Consider the following 18,875-nt stretch of genomic DNA (forward strand, 5'->3'; position numbering starts at 1 on the left):
ATAGCAATATTCAGTACACATTTGGTGTTACTGGAAACATAACACTAATGGAAGAGACATGCTAGGGCATGGAAAAACATTTCTCATACCTTAAATTGACACATATATTGTTGATAATTACATAACTATTCATCCACTTAATAGCTTTACTTATTTTATAACCTTATGGGTACTTCTTTTGACCCTACTGCTTTCTAGTTAGTATGTATTGCAAGAAATTATCCAAGGAAATTATTTAATTAGCAAAAGAGTCCATTTTCTTCAGTTTTCATTTTATTTTTGACAGTGTGAACCACAAGGTGCCATATTAAGAACAAGTGTAGGAGCAGGAACAGAGATATTTTTATATATATAATATCTAACAGCCACAAACAAGAATACACTTGGTGGAAGAATTTTTTTCATTACAGAAATAACAACCTGTAATAAACTTCAGTACAACATATCTGGGTATATCCCACCATGGGCTGTTGCAAACACCCAGAGAAACAAAGCATAGCAAGGATGTTCAAGATATTGATCGTTCTGACATTTCACACGACCTTTAAATAACAACACACACACATACACTCAGTGGCTTATACATCTATGCATACATCTTAAAACTTTAAAATTTAGCTAATGTATTTGTAGATTTTTCTGGTATTTTTTCCCAGCTAAAAGGAAAAAAAAAAAAAGCAAAAATGCCTACACTCCTGGGCTCTCTGCCCCAGTATTTCACTTTCTCTTGTCAAGCAACCAACTCAGAAACATTGCTGGAAACCACAATGCCCTACTGCCTTATCACCTTTGTTTAAGCAGCAAGGTGTGTAGGCACTTGAGATGACAAGAAGGAGCACTAACTTCTCTGGGACTAGCTTGTCAGTGATTTATCTTGCTTCATGTAGAACCCAGAGCAACAAATCAACTGTTCAAGTCAGGCTTATCTAAATAATCAAGTAAGTATTTCCAGCAAGTACTTCCAGTCAAAGGGATCAGCAGTTTTCCTGTGAAGCAAAACTTTTAACAACTTGCACCAACATCTGTCCAGAACAAAACACTTTGAGGTTATTTCAAAAATAAATCTTCTCTTTGTGAAACAGATTCCATTGACAACTATGGGACAAAACAAATAGTACTGGCTTTTACACAGTTATATCTTTGCTATCCAGATGATCTTAAGAATATCCTTCTCCAGAAGTGCTTCACAACTTTTTGACAAATGCCTTAAAGAAGCTGCAAAATTTTTAATATTTTTTGTAATAATGTTATCACTTAAAAAATTAAGAATTTATAAATAACATTTATTGTTACCTTTGTGCTTCCGTAAAAAGTCAATGCTCTTCTGCAGCACAGTGGATTTATCCATCTTCCGAGCATTACCTGGAAGCATGGAACCCAACTCTTTGATAAGCACATTAAACTGATCTCGACGTTTCTTTTCGGACTTGTTTCTAGACACTCTGAAAAGCAAATATGAAAATGTTTTATAAAAACTGTGAGACTTTCTTATAAGCTGTATACTACTTCCAGGTTCCTGAAGCCAACAGCCCCTTTAGAATTTCTGCTGTGCTAACTGTCACAAAAACACCTACTACATATCTCAGACAATATTTTTGAAGAATGGCTTCCTCCTCAAGGAACAGTGCAGCGAAGCCTTTGGAATAAAATATCCTTTTACAAAACACAAGTAACTGAACCACAATTATAAATATACAATATACCTGAAAAATCACAGTAGAAGAAATGCTGTTGAGTAATACACTTATTATTAAGAGTAACCATTTTATTGTTTAGAAATCACACTGATAAGTTAAAGCCTAAAGTATAGAACCTTTCTTAGCTTTAAGTAACTTTGAAACTTACCTTTTTGCTTTATCTTTGTCATCTTCTTCCACCAGCCCATCAAAAATGCTTCCGTCATTTCTGAAAGAAACAAAAAGGAATAAATGTTGGAGTAGAAATTACTCTCCTTTAAAGTCCAATAACAAAGAAGGAGGAAGGAGAAAGAGCTGACTATTCATTATCATCATCTCCATTACATCAAGAAAGCACCTCTTTTACTGTGATGTCTCACAAGGACCATAATCAGTAACCTGAAGCTGTCTTCTATGTTCTGCTTGCATTTACTAAAGAAAAAGAAAAAAAAAACCTTCTGACACAACTGTTTCTCAAAAGAACTTACAGCCCTATACAAACATTTAATTGAACAATGCTTAAATTTGGTTTTGTATCTTTTTGATTACTTGAATTACCTTACCCTTTTCAAAACACGGGAGAGGACATATATGACTTATTTTTACTTACTGGCAATTTCCATTCCAGTTACTGAATATGCATTTTTCTTGAATTCTGAAATACTATTAGTGGAAGAGTGCTAAGGAATATGCTATACTTCATCCACATATTTAATTTCATAAATACACAAGTAGTATCAATGTTAAACAGTAACTATTCATTGTATTTTCTTCCTCAATAAGAATCACATAACTTTCTTAGCTTGACAACTGTCCATCTACTGCTAAAGAGGTGTTAAAAAACCAAAATAAGAATGTGTTTTCCTTTAAAGATGCCTCAGCATCCTTCATACAATTCCTTTGTTTCACTTCCTTTTGCTTTGAAAGTGAAGTCAAAACTGTTATTTTGTTTCCCAAAACTGCTGTATAATGGACTTTCACATGTCATTTCTCTAACTTCTCCCTGCTTTCAGTCTATTTAGTGCTGTCCACACTGACCTCTGTGTGTCTACCCTGAAATTTCTTACCCTAATGTTTCCTTCTCTTAATCCAAGTAACTTTTCTACAATGCTTATCTCATCTCTCTGATTTATAAACCATCAGGCAATTTTACTGTACATTATAATAAGCAGTGATGTCAGGAAGTTACTATTTTGTATGCTACTACATAACATCAAGCTTTTAGAAGCAAGTCATACATTTAAAAGGCTGAAGCTTCAGTGAGATGCCACAGAATTTCACTAGAAGAACTGATACATTAAACAAGCATTATAGACATTTTACCTTTTGCTTCTCTTCTTTTTTTTAAATTGTGTTTAACTTGACATAAATTAGATGCAAGTTTCATTTTTAAAGTCTCAAAAGTGGTAATATATAGGATATTAAGTACAGATGTTCACCTAAGTTGCTAAGAGAGTGCAGCTCAAGGAATCAAGCAGAAAACATACCTCAGCTATTACTTTTCCCTTGAAATAGGTTAGCAGGTCACTTTACTATCATCTACAGCAACACTAATCATTTAAATGTATTTGCTTTTCTTAATCAAAAACTGAAGTACTAAAAAAATTAATAGTTCAAGTAAATGTTAAAAATCAGCTCAGCTTGCACAGATGTTGTTCCAAGGCTGAAAACAAGTAATGCATTTTAAGATTAACCTCAGGCAACTGAAATCACTATTTCCAGTGACTACAAAATGACACATCTAGCAACTACCAAATTAACTTTGTCAAAAATAACCAAAACCCCACTCTTAATTTTTGCAGAAGTTAACATCTAAATGTACTAACTGTACAAAAAAATACTATTAAAGAAAGAACTGAACAGTAATTCTCCCAAAACTCTCCGTATCCATTAACATACCTGTCTGCAATGGAGCTCATTTTATGGGTGCTTATGGTAAAAAACATAACATAGCACACTTTAGTCTTGTGGTAGACATTTGTACGTTTGCCTGAAAGAGAAGAAAAAATATCAAAATGTGACTGAGGGAAAAAAAATGTGTTCTTTGTTAAAGCATACTAACATTTTCATTTGCTCCTAATCCTCCCCTCTCTTCCAGCCCTCTGCTCTCCCTTCCTACCTCCTCTAAAGCAGTCTCCATTACCAGCATAACCTGAGCCTTAATACCTCATTTTACATGACAGAGTTCAAGAGAACATTATTAAGGCTACAGTAAATAAGTCTGCACTAAACCAATACAGACCTCTTTATGACTCTGAATTCAGATATAGCTTTTAGTTTTTATTTGAACTTTTTCCTAAAGAACCCTCATAAGTTTGAGAGCTGAACAGATGTTAAATACACTTAGCAGTACATTGTACTTAGAAACACTGCAAATAGAAAGCACTTGGGATATAGTACTTTAAAACTATAATTTATTCTTACTGTACTTCTTCTTGAGCACATTGTTATCATAGACATGTAAAAAGATAACAAGATAATGATTAGACTGTGATCTATGTACTGTGCGAAATTTAATCTGACCATATCTTAAAGCAGTCACTTACTCATGACAGGAAGTTTTTAGTTTTCCAGACGTGCATTTGACTTTTAGTTAAGAATGTGAACAAAATATTAACAGTGAGAGAAGGAATACAATACAGGTTATGAAAAGGCTAAATTCAAATTCAAACATAAAACAATAGAATTAAACCTGTTTCTTTCATATGAAAAGTCAGTTTTCAGAGGCTGCTCAAATGGAGCAGCAGGACAGTAACATTGGCACTGATTAGGGAACAACTGTTTGCAGCATGTTTTATAAGAGCTGAACTTGCTGATCCCCAGGAATTTTTAGCAGGCTACAAACTTAATCGTTCATTTAGTGACTCAATATTTTCTGAAAAAGATTAGTTTCTGAGAGTACCAAACCCAGTGGAACTTGCAGTGTCAATACCACAAGAAATACGGCAGCAAAAGCCTGAGGAACAAACTGAGGAAGAAAGCTTGTGATTAACCAAACTATCTCTGCATCTGCAACAGCCACATACTGTGTGGGTTTCCTTCACAAGAATAGCATTTTTCACCACAACGTTTCATAACTTGAGTGCAGCAGGAAAGTAAATGGGAGAGCTGTGCTGCAGCAGAATGTCTTCCAAAGCATATCACAAGGCCTGCTGGTGTTTCTGCTCAAATGGCCACTTCTTCAATTAGTATGGACCACCTCTGCCTTGCCTTCACCTCCAAAATCCAGTGCTATGAAGACGCACTGGCAGCAAACCACTTCTTCCCTGCAATTCTTCCAAATAACAACTGCACTGGCCATACTGACAAAATAAATTCCCCAAATTACTTTGCCAAGTAACAGAGTTGTGGCATTTAAAACCAGCCATAAATGGCATGAGAAAAGTGAATTGTGAAGAAGTGTCTGTTTGAATTTTTGACAAAATCGTGCAACAAGAGACAGGCTGCTCAGCAGTAAAAGCTAACTATTGTGACTGGCATGGAACTAAGTTTACAATCAAGACAAAAGCTATAAACTTGTTTTCATTTAGGTTACATGGCAAGCACTTATACAACTATGCACTGATTACACTTCTAGCTCTGTGTTGATTTTTATACAGAAATGGCACCTAAAATTATAGGGATCAAGAGCAACACAAAATTCTGTAAGACAAATTATACACTATCCCTAACCTGCAAAAGAAAACCACCTGTACAGCTAAATACAGAAAACTTCTACTTGTGACATAACTGACATATTCACTATGCAGAATCAGAATTTAAAAGTCAGTATTTTTTACTTTAACAGAGTGCTCAATTCCCAGAATTCAACAAAATCATTCCTTACAATCTACAGATTCTGTCAGAACCGACAACCTAGATCTGGTATCCAGACAAAAAGTTTAAAGTACTGAAAAGTACAGGAAATGCACCTGTAGCACACTGGTTTCTCATCTTGCAAGGCTTGACCCTTCTCTCTTTGCATCCAAATTTGCAAGACACTGAACACTCTCAGTGCTTAAACATGCCAAGGATAAGACTGCAGAGATAATGCCACCAAAACCAGTCAAGCTGAAAGCAAACACTAGGTAAATAAAGGACTATGTCTATTTTCTATTTTCTAAGATTCAAATTCATTCATGTTCTGGAGAGCAAAAGACACTACTTAACACTGCTACTCAGCCCATCAGTGTTGATAACTGAAAGCCATGGAAACCTTATCAATTATAAGAACAGTTTTACCTTTTACACTTTGGGACTTGTTGAAGTATGAGGTTTAGGGATGAAACCTGGCTCCCGTGAAGAACAATGTGGAGTTAGAGGTATCCTCTTCAGCAAAAAATAAATTCCAAACTGTCAAAAAATAACAATGGAGAACTTGAAAATCAGTGAGTTTAAAAATTATCTACTTCTTAATTTTTTAATAAAGACAAGCAATTGTTTTAATGAGCATAATCTCTAAATGCAATATTCTGCTTATCAAAAATAGCTCAAGTATTTTACTTTCTGAATTGACATTGCTTTTAAGTTCTTCTTGATAAGCAAGACATTCTGACACAGTTTTATCTTGGCTTTAAGCTATCACTTTATGCCTATATCTTTAGCCTTGATGTCCTTTTCACTTTTGAATGTGGTATCACTCATATCATCTACTTCTTCACATCCACTTACACTACCTTCAAAGTGTATTTATAGACCATTATTTAAACATCTTTTCACTGAAGCTCTTATTAGGGTCTCTTCTGTGTTACATCTCCTCTCCAAGTCTCCAAAACTGTTATTCTCAGGACTCCAGCAAGTGCAGAATGCTGCTGCTGTTCACAACTAGCAAAGCTGTCCAGTTGCATTACTATTGCTTCTTCCTCAAACACTGCCATTAACTCTCTGTTTAAAAACCCACTTCAAAATCAATTCCTAGAATGTATCACAAACTTGCTTCACAACTGAACTTCTTCTAACAAGAACTCTGCACTGACATAAGTGATTGCCTACTTCCAGTCTCTTCATACAATTACATTTCATTTACAGTTACTTCCCTTGAACCATGCTGCTTTCCACATTTTTAAGCTACATGAAATCAGGGTTTTTCCCTCTCCCTGTTTCTATCTGCCTTGCTTACTGTCCTGAAAATAAAACAAATTCACTACAACATGTACTTCTTCCATTTCTAAAAAATGTTATTTTAAAGTATATTAAAATCTAAAAAGAACGGAACTTATAAACTAAGGTTATGCTACTTGTAAATTCATTGATGACTTTTATGGAAAACACCAGAATTATCACTTATTTGATTTGAAAAGTTAGAGTGCCTTCTCCTGCACCTAACAGAGCTTCTCAAGTAGTTAAAATGCAGATGCAAACATTAACATAGAAAGTTAAAGCATAGCAGAACAATCTGCCAAGAGGAGAAAAACAATTATAGTGTGATTCAATGAAGCCACTCGTTCTTGCATGGCCAAATAACCTGCTGGCCCATTGACCTACTTTTTTAGGTGTTTACAGCCTCCTCTCCTATTCTGTTTTGTTCCATCTGACAAGTGCAAACATTAATAGTGACAATGAGTCCCATGGAAGTCTGCAACATGAAACCAGTGTTTTTAAACTGCTTGGAGTGGAACAACTCTGCCAACTCTCACCCAGCGCCTAACAGAGTTCTAATGATGAAAATTTTAGACCTCCTCTCTGCAGTATGTAGAGGTGCATTTCCTTTAAATCACAATTACACACTTAAGACAAGCTCTACAGGTCTTAATCACAGAACCATCTTTTATAATGTCAAAAAAGGGAGCTCTTACACATATTTCAAAAAGGGATTTTAAGAAGAGCAGGAGAGGAATATGCATATATCATAAAAGAACACAAGCACGCTTAAGTCAGACCAAAAGAGAAGCTAATCACAGTGGAAAAGCTTTTGTTGCCAAAACCACATAGATCTCTAACTCAGTAGAAATGGCATGCATGTGAAAGCCAGCAGAAAGGTTAAAATGCCTACATGCCCGCACTGGCAGCCACAAGTGTTCAAAGGTCAGTATTCTGTCTCCATAACTCATTAGTTCTTAAAAAAATTAATTATGTGTGTCTGTCGCTTGACACTATGTGTTTTAAACACATTCTGGCATGTTTACCAACTTTTCTGTAACCAAGGTGGCTATAAACTTACTATCTTAAAGGAAGCTGAGGTCCTCAATCAAAAATCTTAGTTGCTGCCATGGATGTGCTAACCATTACTACACAAAATTGCTCAATCTGTAGAAAAATTACAAAAACTAGAAATACCGCAAATTCTGCACTATGCTGACTTATCACTCATGGACAGGCAATAAGTTATTGGGTCCCAAGTCATTGTTTGGCCAAATAAAAAAGATTCTCAGTAAGTTACAGGGTAAAAAGTCATAATACAACATAAAGTAATAAAGTTAACACCATCTGATAAAAAATTCCATTTTTTTAGACTGAAAAAATTTCAGTACCTTCAGTCCATTTTATTAACAATACTGGAATGCACATTGGTAATATTAAATATTGAAAACAAATTCAAAGATTGACCAAACTCTGAAATTACTGTACAGTCTTGCTAATGACAAATGTTCTGTCAGAACTGGACTGGAAAATGAGTGGGACAATGGTGAATGCATTGCCTGTATTTCATTTTGTACAGAGCCAGTAACTGAAATCCCTATGTCTCAAGCACTTCACCATAATGGTAACACTGAAAAATATTTTTGAGGAAGAATAAGTATTGCTCTATAAGTACTGTTAAAAATATTTTTATACAAATGCCTTGATTTATGTAAAATTTATATCATGGCATACAAATAATACTTAGATGACTTTGCAGATTACTACCCCCAGAAATAATGTGAGGTGACTTGTATTATTAAGGCAAATAATTTTACACCAGGATTATCACAGGAAAAACATATGAAGCAACACAGTTTTCCAGCCCTACAGTTTCTTCAAACAGAAATTGATTAACTTCTTTAATACAACCTGATTTCTCTGCTATAACCCAATTTTGCCAGGGGAGCAAAATAGTTATTAAAATCATTGAGGATTAGCTGTAGAGAAGATCTTGTTTAAAGAAACAAAGCCACAGCACCCAGTGCCCTGCAGAGCTCTTAACACTGGTCACTCAGCAGGGTAAGAAAGACCAAGAGCAGAAACATCACACTGAGCAAACAGCTGAGCAGAACCTGACTCTCAATGTAAGCACAGTGTCAGAATCCCTGTTCATTATAGAGATCCTGAAGACAATTATAAACCTTCCTGATACTTCTTTCCACGAGCTTCTGATCACTTGGATAATGAACTTCTGTTTTACTCTACTAGGACATCATACCATAATTAGGACAAGCAGAGATCCAGCCATTATCTCATGCCCAGAATAGAACATCACTATCACTCATATTTTCCATTTTGCTTTTTGCTTCATTGGATCACCTCCAGCCCAGACATTTTTCTCTTTACCTTCCTCTTTTTTGGAGGTGGAGTAGAGGGGAGAAGAAAAAGAAGAATTTGGTCTGCTTTAGTTTCTCTCCAGGAACCATAGCATTTTGTAGAGCAAGAGATCTTTAGACAGGTAAACCATAAGCACTTGCTCTCTAATCACATATATTTTGGTCTAATAGTGACCAAATATTTCTGTGAAAATACTATGTTTTTAAAACTGACATGTCTCCTTTTTTACCTCAAAAAAAAAAGAAAAAGGGCAATTGGAAAAAAATCAAAAGATGGGGCTAAAAGGAACTTCAAGGAACTCAGCATAAACTTTGCAGCTGAACAGCTGGTTATTCCAGCAGCTGGGAACAGTCACATAATGCAAGCTTTCCTCTAGCACACCAATAAATCAGTTTTTGGTCTGTGCTTGCACAGAAAAGATGACAACATCCTAGAAATGTCATTTTCTGAGATAAAACATGCTATATAGCAGCAGGTGTTCATCTTCCAGTGCTTCAGAGGACAAACAGTGAGAGGGCTGCTTCTAGCATGGAGGGATCCCAGATGGCTTTTGATAGGAAAATTTTGAGTGGCCATGAGTAGTCTGCTGTGGATGAGCAGCTTCCTTAGGTCCATCACCTTCTCAGAGAGTACTCAAGGATATATAGTGGAGAAAGTGCAGTAGAACAGAAGACTGGTGGTGTGGGTTGCCATTACCTGAATGGCAGTCTCTCATCTGCTACCGAAGGACGTTTGGTAAGAGGGTAAGTCCAAGCAGTCTACAGGAGAGATTAAATGCCTGTTAGAAGGCCTGTTATGGTAGTAGTTAGTGATATCACAAATTCAGTTGATTTATAATGACATTTGAAATAGTGCACACTATTTGTGTACCACCATACACAGTCCACAGCAGGTAGAAGAGGCTACAGATCACCTTGAATAGCAGAAAACATGACAACAGCGGTAAAGAGAGGTTAGGTTGTTAGAAATGGTTTGTCACATAGATGTGCCCCAGTCTACTCCCTAACAAGGTAATGGACCTAAACAAGCTGCTCAAACAAATTTGCTCAAAAGTCACTGCAAATAATATCTTCATAGAAAAATTAATTCTGAGGTTTACAGGAAAAGCAATTCTCTTCTGCATGCTTCGTGTATTAGACTGTCCCACCATCAGGAGAGAGATTTCTCTAGGAATTGGGACTGACCACATTTGCAATTTCCATCTCTCTAGCTCACAGAAAAAGAAAACACTCCTTTGCTCCAGATCATTTGGGCTGATCTCTGCTTGACCAGCAGTCCTGCAGCCACTCTTCTACCCTCCTCCGCAGTCTGTATCTCTTTCCCTTACTCAACACAGAGATGGCCCCATAGCTCCCTCCCTGATGGAGTGCAGCTCCCTAATCTTGGCCCAGACTGCAGTGAAGATGCATGCAAGAAAGCTCTAATAAGCCTCAGACCTTTACCTGTGCCACAGTGATTACACACTGGTAGAGTTTGCAGTCCAGAGGGATGTGAATCAGGTGAGCAGTAAAGTTAGGCCTCTGGAGCAAGCCAGTACGAACCCCAGGGAAAGTGCCCTCAGGGACAAGGGAGAGCAACAAGCTGGCAGATCTGTAAGGATGTCCTCCATAGAGCACAAGAGCTAATGATCTCCAGGCACAAGAAATCAGGCAAAGAAGACAAGACTCTAGCAAGGATGAGAAGACACTGCTGGTCAAACTAAAGGGCAAGACATTAATGCATCCCTCTGCTCTGTCCCAGGACAGGTATCCCGGGAAGAGTAGAGGGATGCAGCCCAGTTGTGAAGGAATGGGATGAGGGAGGCCATGGTGAAGCTGGAGCTGAACTTGACAAGGGATGCAAAGCATAACACAAACAACATCCATAGCTATATTAACCAGAAAAGGAAGGTCAAAGAAGGTGTACACACCCACTAAACAAGGCTGGTAAACTGGTAACAACAGATAAGGAGAAGGCTAAGGTACTTAACAACTTCATTACTTCAGTCTTGGCTTGCAACCTCTCTTCCTATGCTTCTTAAATGGATGGACTGCAAGACAGAAACTAGAGGAACAAAGTCCCTTCCACTGTAAGGGAAGATCAGATTCACAATCACCTGAGGAACCTGATTATACATTAAGTCCATGACACCTGATAAGACGCATCCTGGAGTCCTGAGGGAATTGGCTGATGTATTTGCACAGCCATTCTCCCTAATATTTGAAAAGTCGTGGCAAACAAGCTAAGTTCCAGGTGACTGGAAAAAGGGAAACTAGAAACCAGATGATCTTTACAGTGCCTTCCAATCTAAACTATTTTATAATACATTCAAACTTGGCCCACACTTGCCCATGTATGCCACTGAACTGGTCTCTGACTCACCAAACTGACTTCTCCAAACATCCTCAGACCTGCTACTTCATCAGGAATTCTCTAGCAATCTGGGCTCTTGGCCTGAGCCTGGCTTCCCTCCAGCTCCCTCGGGGTGACCAGGAAAGCACTCAGCAGGTTGTCAGGTAGCTAATAATTGGTCCTTGGCTGTGGGGTGCTGAAGCACTTACCAGGCTTTTTTCCCCTACATCGCTTTCCAGGCTGTATTATCTTCACCTTCCAAGATTCCAGCTAACTACACTTACAAACAGCTGAGGTGTAGTTTATGTGCCTCCATCAAACTACTAACAAAGATACTAAAAGAAAGTGATACAATACAAATTTTTGGAGTCATCAATAAACAAGTTCCCCAAATCAGAAAAAACAAAAAGGACAATAAGAAATAGTACCAACCCAAGTTTCTAAGATAAATTTGAAAGGCAGCATTTAGCAGCCTAGCCATCAGAACCAGCCATTATTCTTCTGTAGTCTCATTTAAAATATTTTCTCAGTTATTTGTATATAGTTCCTTACAAGAGATTCCCTTCCTTCAATAACAAAGCTGTAAAAGTGAGTGGAAGAAATAATGTTTGCAAATCATGTGCAACTAGTCTGTACAAAAAAAGACAGTGGCTACATATTATGATCCCACTTGCTCCCATTTTTTAAGGCCCCACTCTTCCTTGGCTCCCACTGGAGGTGCACATCCCTTTAGCTCTGGCCACACACTGAAGCAGATTTGTGAAACTATGTGTTTAAAAGAACACACATATCACACAGTTTTAATAAGAACAAAATAATAAAGAAGACATTTTAAAAGTGTGGCTCCACCTATATTTGAAAATTGGCACAGCCAAGAAACATTACCCCTCTATAAAGAGCAGGAACATCTTAGCTACATCTCCCACTCCTGCTTCTATAACATGGTACCTGGGTTAGACTTGAGTATGTGTTGTGTTTGCACATCTAAAATAAAATATATATTTCATAATCAAGTCTGGCTTTAAAGTACTCCTACTGTCTCTGTAAATGGTTCTTAACACAAAACCAGTACTTCATAACAAGAGTTTATGTCAAGAGAAGCTAATTACCAACCTGCTAGTGTTACAATTCAAAACTGAAAACTTTCACATCCCTGCGGAAATCTCCATTTCCTTTAACGGAATGCTGAGAAGATACAGCCTGTAGTCAGCTAATCAGCTGAAGAACAGACCCTTAATTAAAGCTCATTGTGCTGAAGAAAAAAGTGCAATAGATAGGGTCTAAGATCTGCAGTCTGCTATTCTCTAACAGGACCCATGTAAACTTGGTACCTTTTACAATGAACAAATAAAACCAAACTTCCTTCTTCCAGTCTCTTAGATGGAACTGAGAAGGTAGACAACTGACAAGTTTTTTCCAGAAGCTCAAAAGGTGAAAAAATTACACACACACATTCTGAAGTTTAAATTCCCACTGAATATTATAACTATCCATAAAATTATTTATTACCTACAAATAATTTTTTTCTATAAAGTTATCAGACAATAAAAAAAAAAATCTTTACTTGATGATTTTTCAATATTAACAGAAATTTAAAGAAAAACCTTTTAAATAACACTACCAAGATATCTATCCTGGAGTTAAAAACACTTTGACACAATTAATCCAATTAAAAATGTGCATACTTATGAAAATGAGCATTATAAATTTTAGATGTTTGGTATCACACACAAATGTTAGTTTAACAATCAATTTTTCTAAAATGGTTTGTCACATTTTCATCAAAGCAAAAATACTATGAAGAATCCTAACAAATCAAACCAAAGAAGAAAAATTTATTAAGCATTTAATTCCTATACTGGAAAATAAACATGGCAATTCACCAAGAAATGAGACAGAACAGAGTCAAACATTGGTTTTCCTCTACCCCAATAATAAAAGGGAAGAATGACTAGATACAGAAAGTCAACTACTTTTTGAAAACTGTCCTGGAGAAAATTAATTATCTATTTCAACAGACATAACTATTACGCATTCAAAGCAAGATAACACCAAGAAAATTCTTCTTCCATTCCATGCAAAATTTCTGTTTGGTGTTGATATAAATGCAGGCTTAAGTTTAGAAAATGAGACTCTCTCATTGTTATTACTGCAACAAGACTCAGCTATCCACCTCAATTACTCTTCCTGAAATACATGAACCTACACATTACATGAGCACTTCAACTGCCAGACTTTTAGCATGCAGATGTGTCTTAGAAGTTGGGAAAGGAAGCTAAAAAGAGATTATGAAATTCACACAAATGAATCTTTCCAAAATTCAATCCTAGACCAGAAAAAAACGACCCAATTAAGATTTATTAGCTTTTACATTCAAAAGAACAGTTCTACTTTTTACATAAAGAAAGAGAAAACTTGAGTCAAAATTTCCTGCTATGTTCTCATTATGCCATTCTAAAATTTTCAGAAATCAAGAAAGTCAACAGTTGACCAAGAGGGTCTGTAAGAAGATATGCAAATTATTTCTGCACCCAATGCCCTTATGACAGAATCACAGAATGGGTTAGGCTGGGAGGGACCACAGTGTGTCACCCCATCCAACCTCCCTGCTCAAGCACAGTCATCCTAGAGCACAGTGCACAGGGTTGAGTGAGACCGCTCCGGAGTACTTCCAGTGAGGAAGACTCCAAAGACTCCCTCGAAATCTGCTCCTGTGCTTGTTCACTTCCACAGTAAAGAAGTTCTTCCTCTTCTTCCTCTTCAGTAGTTCTCCGGGTTCTCCTTTTTGCCATTTCTGAAGAGCAGGGTGACATTTGCTTTCTTCCAGTCCTCAGGTACTTCTCCTGATTGCCCTGACCTCTCATGAGCAGCCTCACTATGGAGTCCACCAGCTCTCTTAGCACTTGCTGATGCAATCTATCAGGGCCTATAGACTTGTGAATGCTCAGTTCACCTGGGTGCTCTCTAACCCAATCCTCCTTGACCTCCTTGAAGGAAAGTCTTCCCTCCAACATTCCTTTACCCGGGTCTCGTGAGTCGGATATTCCGGAGAGCTGGTCTTGCCAGCAAAGACCAATGCAAAGAAGTTGTTCACTGTCTGCACCTTTTCTGCATCCTCTGTCACCAGGGTACCTTTCCATTTAGTAAGAGGCCCTCATTATCTTAGGTTTTTCTTTTGATATTTATGTATTCGAAGAAGCCCTTCTTGTTGTCCTTGACATTCTCAATCAGATTTAATTCCAGGTAGGTCTTGGCCCTTCCTGCCGTGTTTCTACTTTGACAAGTACTTTATATTGATTCCAAGCAGTCTGCCTCTGCTTCCATTTCCTGTGTATTTCCCGATTACACTTGAAAAATTACAATAGTTTTTTATTCATTCATGCAGGTCTCCTGCCCCCTTTGTCCAACTTCTTGCTTATTGTTCTTGAGCCTTAAAGGAGTCATGCTTGAATAACAACCAGCTCTCTTGGACTCCTGTTCCCATAGGATTCTTTCAAGAAGATCCCTGAAGAGGCACAAGTTAGCTCTGCTGAAGTCCATGGCTGTAATCTTACTTGGTGCCCTGCTTCATCCTTGCCCTTTACAGTCCATAAAGGACATAGCTTACAAGTCTTAAATCAGTTTTAAGGGACATCAAATTATTTTATATCATCAACTTACTCCTTTTAGATACAATTATCTAGCATATCCAGAAACATCTTACTGCTGCTCAGTTATGCCCACATGAAAAAGTGATAGGAGGGGTCAAAGGGGAACTGGCATACCAGTTCCAGACCACTAAAAAACATGCCAGACAACAAAACAAAATGAACTCAAGGGATTTTTGTAAGTGGTTTTGTTTTGTTGGTTTTTTTGTTTTGTTTTGCTTTTTTTGCTTGTTTTGCCCTCTTTTCTGTGGTTGGTTTTCTCTAAATAGGAGACAAAGACTTATTCCTAACTTGTGGTCAGGGTATTTACCTAGAATGTGGGAGAAGTAAGACTAAGTACTTCCTCTGAATCTGTCCACCATGAATGGAGAATTACCACATGAAAGATAGCAAGAGCAATACCCACAGACCACACAGGTAACTGCATGGCTACAGAGACCAGGCACTTCACACCCTAACAGCTACTTTTGTTTGTAAGCACTTTTACCAATCTCCTTGATCAAGCCAAAAGCTTGTGTAATGCCTTTGATCATTACTCTGACCACTCATTTCCACGGCCACATTAAATTTCCTCTCTTCAGCTAGCAAAGACAATCTCATGAATGATTTATACCAACATCAACTATTTGTAACACAATTGTGCACGGATACCAAATGGACATAAATTTTTTTTTAAATTGACAACAGTTGCTAACAGCAACACCCAAGAACATATGACAGGTGTTTTAGAAAGCCAATATTTTATTTGAAATTTAATTATCTACATCACACAGAAATGCATACATGTAAGTAAAAACACTTCTAAAAATATTTAGTGCTAGTCACCACTTTACTTTTTACAAGTTGATTGCACAATCCATGATCTGTGCAGCTGTGGAAGTGCTTCTGGTGCCTAAATTTCCCAGCATGGGTGACTCATGCACAGTTAAATTATTCTGTAAGGCTCTTGTGAAGAGTGGACTGTTTGCCTGCCTGAAAAATGGAGTAGGCAGTGTACTTCACTGGAAGCATCTTCAAAATGAAAGAAGTGAGACTTCACATTTCCATAAAATGAGACAGTTGGAAAATTTTAAGCTACAACACTGAAGTGCAGTCCAAGTCAAAAATTACCAAACAAGCAGCTCCACCTCCTCCCTACCTCCACCCACCACTTTTCCCAGAAGTCCTGCACATCATTTTGAAGACCACAAAATGGTAACAAAAGGAAAATGAATGAGGTAACCGAAAAAAAGGACAAAACAAAACATGGGAAGAACTAGGGGATGGTCATTTCAGTGTATTTCCACTGTAAGAGAAGAGCAGGCTTGGGACCACCTGACAAACTGAATAGGCAAGTCTATGACCTGATGAGATGATGCTGCCATGCCACTCTCCATCATACCTGAAAAGCCACGGCAGTCACACAAAAACCCTGTTGACTGAAATAACAGAAACATCAGGCCTATTTTTTAAAAAAGGGAGATATGAAGATCCAAGGAACCACAGAACGATGAGCCTCACCTCTGTGTCTGGGAAGATCATGGAAGCAATTTTAAGGCACATACAACACAAGCAGGTGATCAGAGACAGCCAGCACAGCTTTACTGAGGGCAAATCATGCCTGACCAATCTGGTGGCCTTCTATGATGGAGCAACAGCTGGTAAGGTTAAAACCAACTAAAGTCACCTAAAGACTTCTGTAAGGCTTTTGACATGGTCCCACTCAAGATCCTTTTCACCAAATTGGAGAGACATGGGTTTAAATGGTGGACTGTTGGAGGGAAAACTAACTGGATGGATGGACACAGCCAGAGAGTTGTGGTGAACGACTCTATGTCCCGATCAAGGCCAGTGACAAGGGCTGACTGTATCCAGCTCTCAGATCCTCAACACAAGAAAGACATGGATCTGTTAAAGCAAGCCCAGAGGAGGCCACAAAGATGATCAGAGCACCTCTCCCATGGAAGACAGGCTGAAGTAGAAAAGGCTCCACAGAAACCTCACTGCAGCGTTCCAGTACTTGAAGGGGGCTTCTAAAAAGAGGGAGAGCAACTTTTTACACAAGCAGATACAGAACAAAGAGGAACAGTTTAAAACTAAAAGAGCAAAGACATAGATTAGATGCTAGTAAAAAATTCTTTATTCAGAAGGTGCTGAGGCATTGGAACAGGTTTTCCAGAGAAGTTGTGGATGGCCTATCCCTGGAAGTGTTCGAAGCCAGGTTGGATGTGATCCTGACCAACCTGATCAAGTGAATGGCATTCCCTATTCATGGAGGAGAGGGATTGGAACTAGATGATCTTTAAGGTCCAAACCAACCCTATGATTCTATCCAAAAGATATGTGGCAAAACATTTCCGTATTAGCATGCTTGCTATTATATTCCTACGGTTAACAGGACTTTAACAGGAGTAAAGAACTTAATTTTCGAGAATTATAGTGCCTGCCAGATCTTTCAGTTTATCCCTCAATAAAACTACCTGTTATTGAAAAAACAAGCTTACACTGTGAAAAAATCCTCTACACTATATTTAGAGAATTCCAGATTTTAATTTCACTAAAGAAAACACTGGAGTTACTCTTTGGTCAGAACTTTCAGCCCAGAAGAATCTGGGCTCAACTGGAATTACTGTTGCAAGACTTGAGATAAAGGACAAGTACTTCATGTCACAAGGGCAAGAAGTGCCTTAATAGGGAAGGGGAACACGCCCCCCACCCCCCCAAAAAAACCAAAACCAAACAAACCCAACCAACCAAACCAAAACAGAAACACAACTCCCAAAAAAGCAACAAACCAGAAGAGTTTTGCAATTGATACAGAGAGGAAGTAACTCTTGTCTTGGCTTAAGAATAAACAAAACTAAGACAAAAACAAGTTTGGTTTTATTGTCCCTAGCAACTTTCAGCAAAACACTCAGTAACCACTTTGGGTATAGATGCTAAGTATCTTTTTGCCACCCTGCTACAAGCAAGAACCAAAGGAAATAAAACCAGCCAGCATTCAGTCACATTAGACTTGTTCAGGTAGAAAATTACATTTGGGTAACAAAAGAGATAGTGCTGCATGAACTAATCAAAAACAGCAATGCAGCAACAGAAAAAAAAGTATATAAAATCAACTCAAAATTTAATTTAATTTTACTATAATCACTCTGCATATATTCTTATATGGAAATAAAGGAAAAGTATCTTAATTCAAACATTAGAGCACTGAACACAACTGAATTTCCGAATATTCAGAAAACAAAGCTCAAAGAAAAATTATAGTTTAAAGTAACACTAACATTTAACATTTTTAACAGTCTGTGTTTGTAGATAACAAATTTTCCCACTTTTCCTTTATTCTCCTGCGCAGTAGAAGCATGCACTCCCTGCTCTGAAACCTTCAGAGCTTGTGCTAAGTCCAGAAAACCTACTGAAATCACCTTCTGAGGGTCACCAGAGAAACAGCAAAAGACAAACAACAAATTCCTTCTTCACATATACCAGTATCATCTTCAAAATATTGGTTCCAGTCAATTTAATTGGAAATTAAATTGATTAATTATGATGAGAATATTACTCTTCAGGCACAGGGAATTTTCATAATGAAGCCTTTTAATACCTTGCAGACTAATTCAATGCTCATAGTAAAATTCTGTCATGTGTCTCCCATTCCTTCAAAAATATTTTAAGACCATGATATTGACTGAAAGACAAAACCTATCAGGAAATTTTACACCAAGCTCTTAAAAACTGCAGTTACAATATTTAAGATAAGAATGTTCAGCATGAGATTAAGCATGGGGAAAGATTTTATTCTTAA

The 18,875-nt window shown here is 37.5% G+C and overlaps 1 protein-coding gene across 7 annotated transcripts in view; it reads right to left on the reverse strand.

Moving 5' to 3' along the window:
* CLOCK (clock circadian regulator) overlaps positions 1-18,875 on the reverse strand; it is a 64,505-nt gene that overhangs the window by 29,639 nt on the left and 15,991 nt on the right. For all 7 annotated transcript variants that reach the window (XM_064710413.1, XM_064710412.1, XM_064710410.1 and 4 more), the window contains exons 4-7: positions 5,898-6,008; positions 3,576-3,666; positions 1,846-1,905; positions 1,294-1,442 (exon numbers count right to left, since the gene is read on the reverse strand). In XM_064710413.1, coding sequence (XP_064566483.1) covers positions 1,294-1,442; positions 1,846-1,905; positions 3,576-3,622 — 256 coding nt within the window. In that variant the 5' untranslated portion in view covers positions 3,623-3,666; positions 5,898-6,008. The remainder of the gene's footprint in view (positions 1-1,293; positions 1,443-1,845; positions 1,906-3,575; positions 3,667-5,897; positions 6,009-18,875) is intronic.

Source organism: Zonotrichia leucophrys, chromosome 4 (genome assembly GCF_028769735.1).
Source record: "Zonotrichia leucophrys gambelii isolate GWCS_2022_RI chromosome 4, RI_Zleu_2.0, whole genome shotgun sequence".
NCBI lineage: Eukaryota > Metazoa > Chordata > Aves > Passeriformes > Passerellidae > Zonotrichia > Zonotrichia leucophrys.